The sequence below is a fragment of the Rhinopithecus roxellana genome, chromosome 2 (genome assembly GCF_007565055.1).
Source record: "Rhinopithecus roxellana isolate Shanxi Qingling chromosome 2, ASM756505v1, whole genome shotgun sequence".
NCBI classification, from domain to species: domain Eukaryota; kingdom Metazoa; phylum Chordata; class Mammalia; order Primates; family Cercopithecidae; genus Rhinopithecus; species Rhinopithecus roxellana.
The window spans coordinates 55,479,257-55,495,730 of NC_044550.1; the positions used below are offsets into that span (position 1 = coordinate 55,479,257).

The 16,474-nt window shown below is 33.8% G+C and overlaps 1 protein-coding gene across 2 annotated transcripts in view; it reads left to right on the forward strand.

Moving 5' to 3' along the window:
* Positions 1-16,474, forward strand: part of ANTXR2 (ANTXR cell adhesion molecule 2) — a 157,445-nt gene that overhangs the window by 29,976 nt on the left and 110,995 nt on the right. For both annotated transcript variants that reach the window (XM_030916282.1, XM_010354122.2), the window contains exons 8-10: positions 7,529-7,589; positions 9,996-10,094; positions 11,873-11,942. In XM_030916282.1, coding sequence (XP_030772142.1) covers positions 7,529-7,589; positions 9,996-10,094; positions 11,873-11,942 — 230 coding nt within the window. The remainder of the gene's footprint in view (positions 1-7,528; positions 7,590-9,995; positions 10,095-11,872; positions 11,943-16,474) is intronic.

Below are 16,474 nucleotides of genomic sequence, written 5' to 3' on the forward strand. Positions count from 1 at the left end.
TAGAAGCAACAGAAAATGTCATTATAATTTATAAGGAGTTAATGTTATTCTTCCATCAGCAGTTTTGTCCCAAAAACTCTGCAAAGGGAAAATACTTGGGTTTTGAGTTTCTCATGTTAATATATGACAGACTTTTTACCATACATTTTAAAGGAGGCATTCAAGACACATACATCTTAAATAGGAGAGAAGGTTTCAATGAGAAAGGATAGTGACTATTATTGCAGAGATCAAATATTTAAAACTATCTTTAGGCATTTAATTCACGGGCACAATAGGTTGGAATGTAGACTTTTTATACCAAATATCAGAATTTAGAAGTCAATATGTTTTTAAAAATTTTGTATTTGTATAAATTTTGGGGGTACAAGTGTAATTTTGTTACATGAATATTTTGCTTCAGGTTGAAGTCAGAGCTTTTAATATGGAATAAGATACATTGTACCCACTAAGTAATTTTTCACCCTTCACTCCCCTCTCTCCCCCATGCTTGTTAACTCTTTTCTATTGTATATTTTCAGCAGACTAAAAGCACAAGTCTTACAAATAGTATTGTGTATACCAATAGCTAATTTTGCCTAGACGGATTCCTCCTGGAAGTTCATAACTTTATCTTCTGCCTAACCTGTGCCCTATGAGAAGCCACCATAGGTTAAAAAGGTTTCAGATATCCCCTGATTCACAAATATAAGAGGGAAACAAACTAAGAAAGGAACAACAGAGAAACTGGTCTTATAGGTAGACCTGTTTTTCCAATGTTGGGATCCCGTTTTAGAAGATTTTCCCTCATGCTGCTCATATTTCTTGCTTTAAAATTGTTAGACTGCCTGAATTTCCATGCACAGTAATTTTTCATAGCTTAACAAACATCATTTTGAGTTTACAATATTGATTCACATATTCACATTCAATATAAAGTATGAATGAGTTCATGAGATAAGAATAGGTACATTGAAATGGAGTATTTGGGGAGATAAAGGAAACCTATATAGAGAGCATATTTAGAAAAGAAGTTACTGTGTGTGTCTAACAACCTAGGTGAGACAGTGAGGGGGAGAGGACCAAGGGCTAACATTCCATATGAAAAATTTACCCAATGTCTGCTCTATGTCCAGAAAAAGTATAGAGAAAGAAAGGAAAACACCCCCAAACTTTGGCCTCACATTTCTGAATGTCTTTTCTGTTCCCAATTCAGGTGAATTCTAAAATTTTAGAACTATGAAACCTAGATGTCATTCACATAGTTAGTGAAGAAAATGTGTTCTAATATCAAATAACAAATTTAATTTTTATAAGCAGAGTTTTGCAGTTTTCTAAGTGCTGTTGCCTTCCCAAACCAAAGTTAGGGCTTGTGGTAGCTTGTTGTTCTAGTATGACTTCTGTTGTCTTTCAGGTTCTGAACGATGCTGAGAAGTAAAAACTACGTGTTTTTATCTGTGCAAAACAAATTTGAGGTAGAAAGCATTAATACAGTAAGACAAGAAAGAAACATAATAATAAGAGAGAGGGCCCTAAGTATTTGGCTATCCTATAAGTTACAAATTCATAGAATGATTAAACATTTTAATTTATCCAAAGTCAATGGCATTAGGAATTTAAAAACAAACATACTTTCTATTACAAAGATGCATGCTTATGTTAGCACTGTTCACAATAGCAAAGGCGTGGAATCAACCCAATTGCCCATCAACGATAGACTGGATTAAGAGAATGTGGTACATATATACTGTGGAATACGCTGCAGTCATAAAAAGGAAAGAGATCATGTCCTTTGCAAGGACATGGATAGAGCTGGAAGCCATTATCCTCAGCAAACTAATGCAGGAACATAAAACCAACCACTGCACGTTCTCACTTATAAGTGGGAGCTGAACAACGAGAACACATGGACACAGGATGGGGAACAAGACACACTGGGGCCTGTTGGGAGTGGGGTGGGGAGAGGGAGAGTATTAGGAAAAATAGCGAATGCATGCTGGGCTTAATACCTAGGTGACAGATTGATGGGTGCAGCAAACCACCATGGCACATGTTGACCTATGTAACATGTTGACCTGCACATGTACCCCAGAACTTAAAAACAAATTTAAAAAAATTTGAAAAAAGGAAAAAAAATCCCAACAAATAAAAGTGAAAGCTTAATGATACACTTTTGAGGATAAGGAATAAGCCAGATTTTAGATTATTTTTGGTAGCATTACAGGAGTCCAGGCAAAACAGGCAGATACATTTCACTAGTTTGTTAAGAGTTAGATTTTGTAATGGTTAGATTATCCATCACAAACCTGGAGGGTGGTGGAAGGCGCTGGCTAGAAGAATGGGATTTGGACTCAATCAAACCTGGGGACAACATAGTTAAGAGCTAATTGTTCTAGGGCAGTTAAAAAAATCTTTCTAAGCCCCAGTTTCCTCATCTATAAAACATGGATAAAATATGTATTTATTAGACTTATGAGGATTAACTGAAAAAATTCATAAAAAGCACTTAGCATTGTTGCTGGAACATAAGTGTCCAACGAATGGTTAACGATTATCATGTTTGAAATTCTTTTGAATTTTGGACTACTGCTATTTGTACTTAATTAAGAAAATTTGACTTTTTGTCATCTATGTTAATGTTTGAGGACTTAAAACTAGGGATTAGGTAATAAGGTATTTTTTTTATTTGTAAATACTCCTTAATACTAATACTACTTTTTGAGTGAACAGATGCTTTGATAGTATACTTTTTCATGGTGATATCAAGTTCTTTGCCAATATGTATGTGTATGTGTCTATGCATGGGCATATATCCCGCAAAATATCAAATGATGAAATCTAGCATTTAGTGTGTGCATGACATAAACTACCCTAGTTTTATTAAGCACTTGTTTTATCTTTAAATTTGACCTATTGGTCTATGGTGTTGTTAGCTCTCTCTAACATCAACTAAGGCTATATTTAGTGGAAACTATTTTCTTTTACCATTGAAACATAATAAAGACAGATGACAGCGTATATTAGAGGAAAAGTCTTTACAATTTTCTCTGTTGTACATATGATGGAGTTGCAAAGTATTAAAGATAATTTGTCATTTATTGTGGATGGGACACCTGATCCAATGTTCAGTCAGTCAATAATATTATTTAATTTGGCAAAAATCAACTAGAGTGTTTAGAACGTTTCTCCTCTTTGTCAGTTGTTTAGAGATGACAGTTTTAATATAATAGACTCATTTTGGTTTATGCTATTTTTTTTTGTTTCCTTTCAATTTTTATTTTAGATTCAGGAGGTACGTGTGTAGGTTGTGCAGGTTTGTTACCTAGGTGTATTGCATGATACTGAGGTTTTGGGTACAGTCGATCCCATCACCCAGGTACTGAATATAGTACCCAATAGCTAGTTTTTCAACCCTCATCTCCCTTCCTTCCTCCTCCATCTAGTTTTCCCCAGTGTCTACTATTCCCATCTTTATGTCCATGAGTACCCAATGTTTAGCTCCCACTTATAAGTGAGAACATGCAGTCTTTGGTTTTATTTTATTGCATTAATTCACTTAGGATAATGGTCTCCAGCTGCATTGATGTTGCCTCAAAGGACTTGATTTCATCCTTTTTAATGGCTGTGTTTTATTCCATGGTATGTATGAGCCACATTTTCTTCATCCAGTCCACTGTTGAAGGGCACCTAGGTTGATTCCGTGGCTTTGGTACTGTGAATAGTGCTGGGATGAACACGCGAGTGCTTTTTGATGGAAGAATTTATTTTCTTTTGGATATGTATCCTGTAATGGGATTGCTGGGTCAAATGACAGTTCTAGGTTCTTTGAGAACTCTCCAAATGCTTTCCACAGTGGCTAAGCTAATGTTACCACTAGCAGTGTGTAAACATTCCCTTTTTTCCCACAACCTCACCAGCATTTGTTGTTTTTTTGACTTTTTAATAGTAGCCATTCTGATTGGTGTGAGATGGTATCTCATTGTGGCTTTAATTTGCACTTCTCTAATGATTAGCAACGTTGTGCATTTTTTGGTATGTTTGTTGGCCATTTGTATGTCTTCTTTTGAGAAGTGTCTGTTCACTCATTTTCGTGTCTTGAACATTTCAACTTGTATAATTACTTGGTGGGAATAGACTATTAACTTTTGTTTTTGTAAAACTGTTCAAAAAATTCATGGTGTAAACTATTTGCATTCAGACATCAAATTATTTTGATTTCTAGTTATTGCTTTCTTAATATTGGAACATGGTAAACTCTAGATGGAAAAAGACAAATTTAGAACAAATTTTACTTTCTAAAAAGGCATAAATTCTCTTCTTACTCTTCTCCCTCCTCTCTATTTTTCATTTGGAAATGATTTTGATGAAATTTGTTTCAAATTATAGATTTCTGGATTTCCAGCATTCATATTTATGGAAGAACTAGATGCTTTATCACATAAATTAACTTTATCCTGGCTCGTCTGTGTCCTAATAAGATTGTTGGTTTGTTAATAAGACATTTTTAATATCCTCATTAATTTTTGTGTTCAATGTTTATTCCATAAGCACTTATTGGTTGTACTGAAGGCACAAAACAACATGTAAGGCTCTGAATGTGCTGTATAGTATAATGCAATGTCATTACTTTCCTCAAAAAGTTTGTTTTCTAGTAGAAGAGGTGAGTTATGCACTCAAATAATATAATTTAAGGTCCAAAGAGATTTTTAAAAAATAAAACAGACTTTAGAGAGGAGCACATGCCATGGAAATTCAATTAGGTAACATTAGATTGTGACACCAATGTTATGCTTGTGCTCTGACTACTTGCTTTTCAATGAATGTGTTACCTGGGTCACTTTTCCATTCAATTATATTATTTTTAGAAAAACTTATTTGATTAAAAGGATTAATTATGAATATAAAATTAATGTAAATGTATTGTTATTAACAAATATATGCTATACTGTTTACTGCAGGATATATCTAACATTAGCTATCCTTAATCTCTGCTTAATTTAACTTGATTTCTTTAAACTCAGACTTTAATGGAACATAAATTGCTGAATCATCCTGAACCTCTTCTTTAAAATTAAAATACCTTGTAGGGGATACACAGGGCCTAGCTCCAAAGATGTAGATCATCAATAGTCCTTGAGGGTGTTTCTTCTTCAGTCTTAAGGAGATCTCCTTAGGAGATTTGCTCATTTGACCTTGCTTTCGGAACTCTCATTTATTTAGAAATGTTTTGATGGATTAGATCAAATTAAAAGACCAAGTCAACATATGCACAATTATCTTAAACATTGTGAAATCTGATTGACTTATGGTCAGTACTGGTAGAAGAGAGAAAACAAATATAATGTTACAAATTCACTGAGGTCATTCTGGATGCATATTTTTTGACATGATCTTTAGGAAATCCTTTTGTAATATTTTTATTTACTTTATTCTAAGGAATTGTAGAAAAATGGTTTCTGTTGCCAATAGATGTAATCTTTAAATGTCTCATAATATTCCTGGGTACTTGAAATACTTTTTCAGTAATGCTGATAAAGCTATGGCTAAATAATAAAGAGATTGTAAACTGAAAGATGCAATTAGTCTCCTTAATAAGATCTGTTTTAAGACAAATTCCTTCAGGACTGATAACAGACAAAATAGATTTGGGGGTTTTGTGTCTTCCTTTGACCTTTCATTTTGATGGTTCACTGTTGTCACTGTTATCTCAGATTGGCCAAAGGTGTAGCTATAATGCCCATTTTTGTTATCTGGGACATTTTCAGCTTCATATTCCTTTGCAAATCTTTTCTATTCTATTTCGTTCAAAGTCTTATTATCTGAATTATGTCCAAAGTTTTAAAGATGTTAGTGATTTGAGATACTACCCTTCCAAGAGGGCACATTAACCTTTAACAAGTGTTCTTAATTCTTGAATCCATAAAAGTGAATGTTGGTTATTGTAGATGAAGTAGCAGACCAAGAGGAGGTATTTGGGTGCAGAAAGGTCTTTGAGTGCCTATGGAATCTCTTTGGTCATTTCTGGATTTAAATAGGCCTCATCTGCAGTTTCTCAGATATAAAATTTTACAAGGTTTATTTTCTAATCACAAAATCTTCAATCACTCTGTGAAAAGTTGAGTTTATTGGAAAGTCATCTTAAAAAGTACAAATGATTCCCTCTTTTCAGAGATGTATATTCAGCAACAAAGTTCCATGATTTGACACAGTTGATTTTAGGGGCTGAGAACTTATAGTTTTGCTGTTATTAAAGAAAGCACGGAAAGCATGTCTGTTTCCTGCTACAGTCCTTACTTCCTATTCTAGTTATGAACAGGAGATGCTAGAAACTGCTGTACATCATCTGTCTTCAACCTCTGCCAGGAAAGGAATGTCAAGAAAGACATTCTAGAGATCATCTGGAATTTGTCTGACTGACAATATCGTGCAGAGCAGGTCGAAAAATAAAGACAGGATTGTTGTCCATGAAGAGCAGCTTATTTCATCATTGTTTTTCAGCTGTAGCCTTGTCCCTTGTGTGGTAGTTTCTGTTTCTCAGAACAAGCTAAGAAGAGCAGTTTTGTTCCTGTGTTCTGGGAGTGCTTGAGTACAGAGTCTGTGTTTTTGAAAAGAATATTGGCTCATATAAGGAGTCTATGCTCTGCAGTTGTAATTTTTTATGCATATAAGAGGGAATAGCACCCACAAGAATTAAGCCTGAGAAATGGAATAGAAATGCCACTGTCCAATGAAGAGAAGTGCTTTTTACATTTTATCTTTATTTTTATTTATTTATTTATTTGTTTGAAACGGAGGCTTGCTCTGTTGCCCAGGCTGGAGTGAAGTGGCATGACCTCGGCTCACTGCAACCTCCACTTCCTGTGTTAAAGCAATTCTCCTGCCTCACCCTCCCGAATAGCTGGGATTATAGGCACGAGACACCATGCCTGGCTCATTTTTTGTATTTTTAGTAGAGACGGGTTTCACCATGTTGGCCAGGCTGGTCTCGAACTCCTGACCTCAAGTGATCCCTCTGCCTCGGCCTCGCAAAGGGCTGAGATTATAGGCTTGAGCCACTGTGCCCAGTCAGAAGTGCTTTTTTGTTGATTGAGCCACCACACCCAGTCAGCAGTGCTTTTTTATTGATACCATATTGGTCTTCTTAACGGAAAACATAACGGCGTTACTAAACAGGGGGTCAGATTTGTTATCTTGTTCTTGCTTGATTGGGAAGGTCAACATAGATTTTATGGCAGCAGGAAATTTTAGTTATCTATTCATACTCAAAGGTCATCAGACTTTGAGACAATGCTTACTTTTCCTGTGCTTATCCAAATTTACTTTAATCAAATAAAGATCCTACAGTACATAATCTTAAGATATACCCTGAAATACACTGCAGAAGTTTCTTAAGAACTGGTAGCTATATACGCTATAGTTAATAGATTTTCTCTGCGATCTGTTGAAGTATGGAGAACACCTCAAGGTTATTACTAATCTTATAATTTACTTAACATTGTAATTTAGATCTATAGCTTGGTAATCTTTTTTTTTTTTTTTTCTTTTTTAGATACTAGCTCAGTCATGTACTGAAATCCTAGAATTGCAGCCCTCAAGTGTCTGTGTGGGGGGTAAGTGTTTAGAATTTAAAAATATCATGTAAGAAATTGTATTTTTTTTCTAGCTAAAATATATGATATGAAACTCATGTTGGAAAAAGAATAGCAAAATTAACTTTTTTGGCATCTTTTTTGTGTAAGAATTTTTAAATAATTCCTTGAAATATTTCTATTTTAAATTCAAATTTTTAAGATTGGAATGTTATTTTAAATAATGAGCATATTGTGTGACAGGCTTTTAGAATCTTCTGTATATTTAGTTCACGTTTGAGACCTTTCTTATGGCAAATAAAATAAAATATGAAATCGTTTCTTTTGTCTGATTATACAAACAGTCAGATATATGTAGACTTTGAGCTCCATGCTTTGATGACCTGGCCAAAGTACAGAATCTGCCAGCTCAGGGCACATAAGGAAGTGACTTATGGACGGATGGCAGGAAGGAAGCAGGTGGCTTCATCAGCTGGTGCTAAGCACATACTCAGGTTTTCACACCTCCCAGCCATCCTTGCCCAGACAGAGTGTGATTCTTTCTGGCCTATTTTATTTCTTTTTCAAGCCTGACCTACAGTTCATTTTAACCTGACTTTACTTTAAAAAGGAAAAATATTGGGTCTGTTGGGGGAGAAAATATGTTGTGTAATTTACCACAAGAGCCTCCCAGCCTGTTGTGCGTGATCTCACACTCTGCATCTTCTAGATTCCCTAATGAATGAATATGGAGATGTTTAAGGAAAGTAGTGCATCTGAACATCCCAGGGAAGGATTATCTTTCCTAAAAGTGAAGGTTAATACATTTCTAGACATAACAAAGAAAAATAAATGGAAAAATAACATTAAAATAGTAACTATTGTTTATTAAACTCCTGTTTTGTGCTGAGTGTATACTGAGTTGTTTGCATTTACAATTTTACCTAATCCTTATAACAACACCATTTGAAAGTTTTATACATCCCTGGTTTACAGATGGGGAAGCTGAGGCAGAGACAGGTTCAGTACTTGCTACTGGTAATTACCCTGTTTGACCCTTGCCTGTCTGACTTTAATGGCCATACTCTTACCGAATCACATTTTAAGTTTTATCTGAACTTTATTTTAACTTGCAAGTAAAATTCCTTTCATAACACAGTCAATGAAAAGTGGGTTGGCAGTAGTTTCTTGCATAGTTAATGACTATATTATACTTGTATTATGTTAGATATGAGAAGTTTTAGAGGATTGGTGATGTTAAATTAAAATGGAGAACAGGCCTGAAGAAGCCCCAAGCTGGCAAAAACACTTAGGCCTCATAAGTAGCCTTAACCTTACTTGATTTGCAAATATAATTGGAACTTAATTTGAACTCTTTATTGCAAATGCCTATATTAAGAAAAATAGAATTTAAGTGCAACCAATCAAAAACAACCAGCAAACTTATATAACTAGGGACTTTCCACTGGGATAGACCAAATAAGGCAACTGCGTCACTGTAACCCATCAAATATTTTCTTTGGTTTACTTCCACGTTGGTTCTATAAAAGCCTCCCCCTTGTATTCCCTTGGTAGAGCGGTCAAACCACTTCTGATTTGGATCTGTCTAATTCAAGAATCGTCTGCTCAAATAAACTATTTAAAATTTCATTTGTGCTTCAATTTACCTTCTAAACAAGTGTTAATTACTATTAAAATAGTTGATATACTATCTTGCAGCTTAGCAGTAAACATTCATTGTCAAGATATTTGATCAGTTAACTTTCATTCCAGCCTATTCTCTCACTCTCCACTCTCTAACATCTTTTGGTGCTTGCTTCTATTATAAATAATGGTACAGTAAGTTAAATAAACTTTTGTGACTGGCCATCAATTATTAGCAATCCAAAATACATCATCTTTTGATTATTTATAAATTTGAAACAGAAAATGAATCAGGATTAGTAAGGTGAAGAAGTGGTTAAAGAAGAATTCTGTATGGAACAGGCATAAAGAAAGTACTACATATGACTTTTCTAAGAACTAAAGAACATACATAATTAATTAGTTTTATTTACATTCCCAAATCTTAATACCTGAGAGTAGGGAAAAATAACTTTTTTTTTTCCCTGGTATTTTCCTAAGGATAGAAATTGAGGAAGTTTGTATAGTATCTATCTGGGAATGACTGCTAATGCTTTCATTCGCAGTCACTACTGGGAATCACTTTGTTTAGAAAATAAAATAATGCATCCCCATGTGGCAGTGAATGGTATCTTCACTACATTTACCTAGTGGGTCTAAGAAGCCAGCATGGTTGGAAATATAGAACTATGTCTTCATTGCTATTAGTTAACATTCATGAAAAAAATTATTCTATGCACCTTAATGCTTTCATTTCAGCTTGTCTTTTTTTTTGTTTTTTGATAAAGCAGTGATTAAAATGTTTATTTTTCCTTTTACTTCTAGAGGAATTTCAGATTGTCTTAAGTGGAAGAGGATTCATGCTGGGCAGTCGGAATGGCAGTGTTCTCTGCACCTACACTGTAAATGAAACATATACAAAGAGTAGGTCCCCAGTAATCTCAGTATTGTCTTAATCTCTGCAAAGCACATCAGCATCAAATGTTTTCTTTTTTTCTCTAACTAAAGCTGTGACATATTTTTTAATCAAAGAAGAAAGAAATGAAGTCTGAATGATACAAATAGTAGTGATAATTACTTAATAGTTATTTAATAATGGCAACATTTGTTTATAACTTAATAAATGCTGGACCCTGTCCTAACTATCCTCATTGAAGAGATGATGGTTTGTGGCTAAAATAATGAAATTACTTGTATGTGGTGACACAGCTAATAATGGACAGAGCTGATATTTGAACCCACTTTTCCTGACTGTACTTGGTACCTACTGTGTCAACCACATAATTTAACTGCTTCTTTTCTCAGGCTTCTTTCTTATCACACTTGCCTTAAAATCTAATTATCTTTGGCTTCTCTCCTACTTCTTCCTTTTTTTCTTTTTTTTTTGTCACTTGTATTCTTTATCTAATTTCCCAATAATTTGTTAGTTTATTGAAGATAGTCTTTCTTTGCCTTATAGATTTTTGCATCTCAGATTCTCACCCAGCATAGTGTTGGTTGATAATTTTCATATTTACTGAATTGAGTTTTAATTTTCCCTGTCCTTGACTTTTAAAAAAGCCAAGAGTAAGTTTTTATATTCATTCTGAAAAAACCCTCCCTCTTAAATAGACCTTAGTTTTATGAGCATCTTGGGTATCTATATAAACATTTTTCTTTATTAATTATTATATTGCCCTTCAAAATTTATATTGTAAGGCAGACTTTATAACTCTGTAAATTCTGGTAGAGTTATTTTTTACATTCATCTGCCATTTTGCTGTTTATCTGAGTGTAAACACTCCAATTAACACAGCTTTGGCCATACACACAGTACCTATTCAATATGTGTTTACTGAATTAAAATGGTGAGGATCTCAGCATCATAAATGTTATAATTAATTCCTCTCTTTTCTATTAAGATCACAATTTTAGTAAGGCGAAAAATTTACAAACTCTCTTCATAGTAGGTTCCACAATTGAGTAGGACAAATTATTTTATTTTTATTCAGTAGTCATTTGTATCTAAGCATTAGCTTAGCCTAGCTCCTTTTGATTGCGTATTTGAGTTCATTATAAAATAAATGTATTTCATATTTAGCTACATAAGATTAAGTTTGTTAAAGTAAATCCTCAAATAAATGAAATTGGTATTTTCCTCTTTTAGATTCTAGAAGGATCAATTTGACTAAGTAACTTTTCTGCATATTTCTAATCTAAATCATTTTTCTTGTATTTTATTAAAGTTACAAGGGCGATTTAAGTATGCGACTTTATAAAATGCATTTATTTACTGTAGACACAAATGTTTTATTAAACTTGTGAAATAAGTTCATTTTCCTTTGGACATCTAACTTTCATCTTCCTTCATCTTTTCCAAAGTGTGCCTTTAAAATAACACAGAGCATTTATTTAAACAAATCTGAGATATTTAAAAAATTTAAGATAAAATATATTTTATAGTATCTAGAATGGTATGTGAACTTAGTCTAAGTCAAAATAATCCTAACTTATGATTTACCAGAACTATATGTCAACAGAGCATATAATCTTTCTTTCCATTTTTCATTCCCTTTTACTTCTCTTTCTTTAGGTTGTTTTATGTTAATATATCTAGTATTCCACATTTGAACTCTGATTGAAGCATGCTGTTCATATTATTAATGAAACTGTGTGAGATGCATAAAAACCCTTTTTTAATTCAGTGGCATTTTATTTTCTAGGTGTAAAACCAGTAAGTGTACAGTTGAATTCTATGCTTTGTCCTGCACCTATCCTGAATAAAGCTGGAGAGTAAGTACTTAATTTAAAACCATTTTATAACATTTTTAGTAAAAACTTATTAAAAAATGGTGACATATACACTGGTCATTTTATTCTATCTTTTTTTCGATATACAGAGCATTAAAAAGTAAGCCTTGGGCAAGCCACTTAGTACTAGGAAAGTAAGTTAGTACTTCAGCTATACTCTTAGTAGGTTGAAAATGCTAAAATGTGTTTTATCTAGTTTCTTCAATACTGATTAAAAAGGCTCTATGCATATTTATCTGGATGGATTTGAGAACTATTATTAGAACCTATAAATAATCAGAGCCATAAACGTTATTTTAAACACACACACAGGTACACACACACAGTTCAAAAGTGAGATTTTCAATAATTACTATAGTATTTAATAAATATTGCTATTAAAGAGCATCAAGAACATGGCTAAAAAAAGGCACACCTTGCACTAGGAAATGCTTGTACATTTGTATTAACTTGTGCTTTGTGTTCCATTTCCGTTAAGATCTATCTTCTCATCTTCTTTTGTGTGGCCAAAAAACCACGATATCTGCTAAAAAGAAAAATATGTTTAGTTTTGATGAAGGAGTCTTATTTGAATTGTTTATACACAAAAAATTCTACTGGTAATTTAGTGTCCCCATTTGTGATTTTTTTTTTCGGTTCTATGATGAAGCAAATGATTACAAATAGTTCAAATATTCTCTAGCCCAACAGTAGAGCATGTTTAAGATAGTTAATAGCATACAGTCTTCTAGGATCTCTTTATATAGATCTGATACTGAAAGCAGGGAGAAATTACATATACAAGGCCACAATCCAAAATCTGGATTAGTATTTAGAGACTGAAGATTATATTTTCCTCTGTGGAAACTAAGAAAATCATTCTAGCATTTTTAAGCTGACTTGAACATTTATCTTTTGTGGATACTTAAGTATTCAAGATATCTATCGTACATCACTTTTGGTCATGCAAGTAAATTGGAACAGTATCAGCTTTCTATTTTAAATAGTTTCAAAGAAGCTGCACAAGATAGCTTACAAAACCAAGAGTATTATTCATTTTCTGTATCATGTAATAATTTAGCCATAGGTAAATTAAATTGACATTGGAATTTGAGGCAAGTCAGTTTCTTGTGGAGTCATCTTAACCCCAAGCACACCATAGGACTCGATGGCTTTCTGAGTAATCGTGTCTGTATTAGCCATGATGCATCTGTTGACTTAAAGTTTAGTCTTGTTTTATTGAATCTGTAATTCCAGGTTGGTCCTCCTGATTACTTCCCCAATCTATCTCCCAAACTGTATTTTCCATTTTAGCCATTGGCAGCTTCATCATTTTTGTTGTTCAGGTAAAAATCTTTTGAGTCATTATTGATTTCTTTCTCTATCTTAGACCCAGTCTATCAACAAATCTTCTCAGCTCTAATTTCAAAATTTATCCAAAATCCAATCTCTGCTTTCTATCTCTACTGCTACCATTCTAGATAAAGTAACTGTTATCTCTTGCTTAGATTATTAGTCTCTCAACTGATCTTTCTGTTTCCGTCCTTCACAAGAGTGATCTTGTTAAAACAGGTCAGTTTATGTCATCTCTTCACTTAAGATTCTTGGTGATGAGTTCTTTACCCCACTCGGAGTAAAAGTCTAATTAGTGTAATACTATACCAGGTTCTACAGGGTCTTGTCTCTCACTCCCTTTCAGACTTCATCTTCTATTTGCTGTTTCTACTCAGTTATGGTCACACTGGCCTCTTTGCTGTTCTTGACCACATCTGCGCACTCCTGCTCCTGCACTTTTATACTTCTTGTTGCCTCTGCTTGGATTGCTCCTTCCCTAATCTAGAACTGTATATGTGAACTTAGTCTAAGTAAAACAAAAAAATCCTAACTTATGATTTACCAACACTGTATGTCAATGGAGCACATAAACTCTTTCTTTAAGTCTAGTTCAAATGTCACCTTCTCAGTAAACCCTTTTCTGATCAATCTATTTAATCATGCAATCTTTCTCTTTTGAGTCCCTTTTTCATGTTTTATTTTTTCTCCAAAGCCAGTTGTTTGTCTGTTATTATGTTTCTACTTCCTGCTGGAACATGTTTTATCTTGCTTCTTGTTGTATTACTAGCACTTAACACAATGTCCGATTCATAGTAGATTTACTAAATGTTTGGTGGATAAAAGGATGAATGAATTTTTCTCAAATATTTTTGTTTGCCAGTTAACATAAAGATCTGAAAGAGGTCATTTGATTGCTGGGATCAGGTACCTGTACCAGGATGGAGGAAAATGGTCAGAATTTTATTTTGGGGGCCATACTATTTAAAGCAGCAAAAAAACAAAAAACAAAAAACAAAAAAAAAAAACCTATTTTAAATAATAGTGACTAGGTAAGGAAAGTAACTTACTTTCTTCTCTGAAGTAGTTATAAAATGCATTATGCCTTTTTTATCCCAGGCACTGATTTTGTTTTCTCTAGAATTTGCCTTTGGGCACAGTCTTCTTTTGAAGAGAATACCATCGAGGCTAGTGATAAACTTTAATTATTTGTAGATAAGGTTAAATACCCAGGAGATACATTTTTAAATCACACATAGCATAATAAATATCAGACATGACAAATCATCATTCATTTAGATTTTGACATTAATATTTCACCTACAAGCAAACTGAGAATGTTCTGGGACAGAGATGTGTCTAAAAGAATTACTTTTGCCTTTCTTTCCTGGACCAGGTACATGATACTATTGAAGCAAAGCTTTAGATTTTATTTGTTAATGTACTGGGTATTTGGGGACATCATTATTTATTTTACTTAATATGTTGCAAGTAATTTAGACCTTTCCTGTGCCTTGAATTTTCTTCAGACACTTTAGTAGGTGATGAGCTCTCTTATGAGATTGGATTGAAATCAACGCAATTGAAACAGTTTAGCCTTGTAAGGTGACTGATGCTTAATATGTTTGCCTAATTAGCTTTTGGCTAAGGATTCAAACCCATTAAGTAGCTAGTTAGTCTATGTTTCAGATAAACACATCTGGCCCAACAATGAATGAAGGTTTTTCCTGTGTGAGGGTGACAGATGTGGTGATAGTTCCCCTCATTCTCTCACTTAAATAATTAACAACATGCTGGTGAAGTAACCCTAGACGGAGAGCCTCAAAGCCAGATGCACAGTCTCAGAGCTGCATCCATGGGCATGTGCCTCATCTCATTAGCCTGCTCTCTCTGTTCTTTTCTTTTCTTTATGTTATTTCATGAATTGCACTTTGCTTGAGGATTATTCTTGTAAAAACTTAAGTCTTGTGGATTTTGGTTTAAAAGAGCGTGTGGGAGATCGAGGACTAAGACTGTAGCCGAGTAGCTAGGACATAGGTCGTCATTTGGAATTTAATGTTATGGAGTAAATGAAAGTTAAAGTTATCTGGGCAAATCCTATCCAGGTATATCATTTTGGGCATTGTTCAGTGGGTCTTTCAATAACTTCTTTTTGATAGACCTGTCTGATAAATACAGAGATTTGTATTTATTAAATTTATTTATTTGATACAGATATTTAGGCTAAGACGAACAAACTCCTAGTATTTAAACAGAAAGAATGGTCATAGTAGTGAGGTTGTTGTTTTCTATTTCTTTTGTTGAACATAGTTTACTTTTAAAATGGTTTATGATTAAACAAACTGTTTTACCAAGAAAAATCTGCAGATTATTTAGGAATTTATTTCTAAAAGTGGTTCCTTTGTGCCAAACTGTCTTCCTTAGGTTTGAATAGGATGCATTCTCTGACATTCTTTGGATGTTCCCTAATCCAGGGCACTAGCCTCACAGTTTAATGTGCAAGTATTACAAGTATTTGCAACATGGGTTTATTCTCTGACCCTTGTTCTGTGAGATATCAACAATAGCACAGCTGTTCTGCAATAGTTGAGATCTCAAACCTGCAATTTGGCAAGAAGAACAGAACAAATTGGGTAAATATACATAAACACATTGTGAAGAAAGAAAAACAGAACAGAATGAACTGGAGTCTTATCCTACAGTTTGTTTGAGGGAGATGATTTAAGGAGGCATATGGTATAGTTAAATGTGCTTTCAAAAACATTGGCCACAATCTTCTGGCAAATATGAAATAAATATCTAAATCAGATGAAACTGATAGTATTAGTTCTCTTAAAAGGCAGTGTGGGAAGACACTTGACAGAGTGTTTTGAGTAAGAAGTGGTGGGACATCACTGTATGTGGAAAATTTCAAGGAAAACTGAAGGATCATCGAGATGAACAGTGTAGCAGAGTTGAGGTTAGAGCCTGGCTTCGTAATAGAATCTTTTATTTTCTTCAACTTTCTTTTTCTGTGTTAAGCCCAATCTATTTTTCCTGGAATAAAATTGATTAACTCTATTTCTCTTTCTTGGTTAGATAAATTCTGCCGTTACTATAGTTTCTGTTCTTTCCAAAAGCATACTTACATCTGTAAGTGTATGTGTGTCTATACAATCCCTAATTCTCTTATGTTAGTAGCAGGTGATACAACCACACATTAT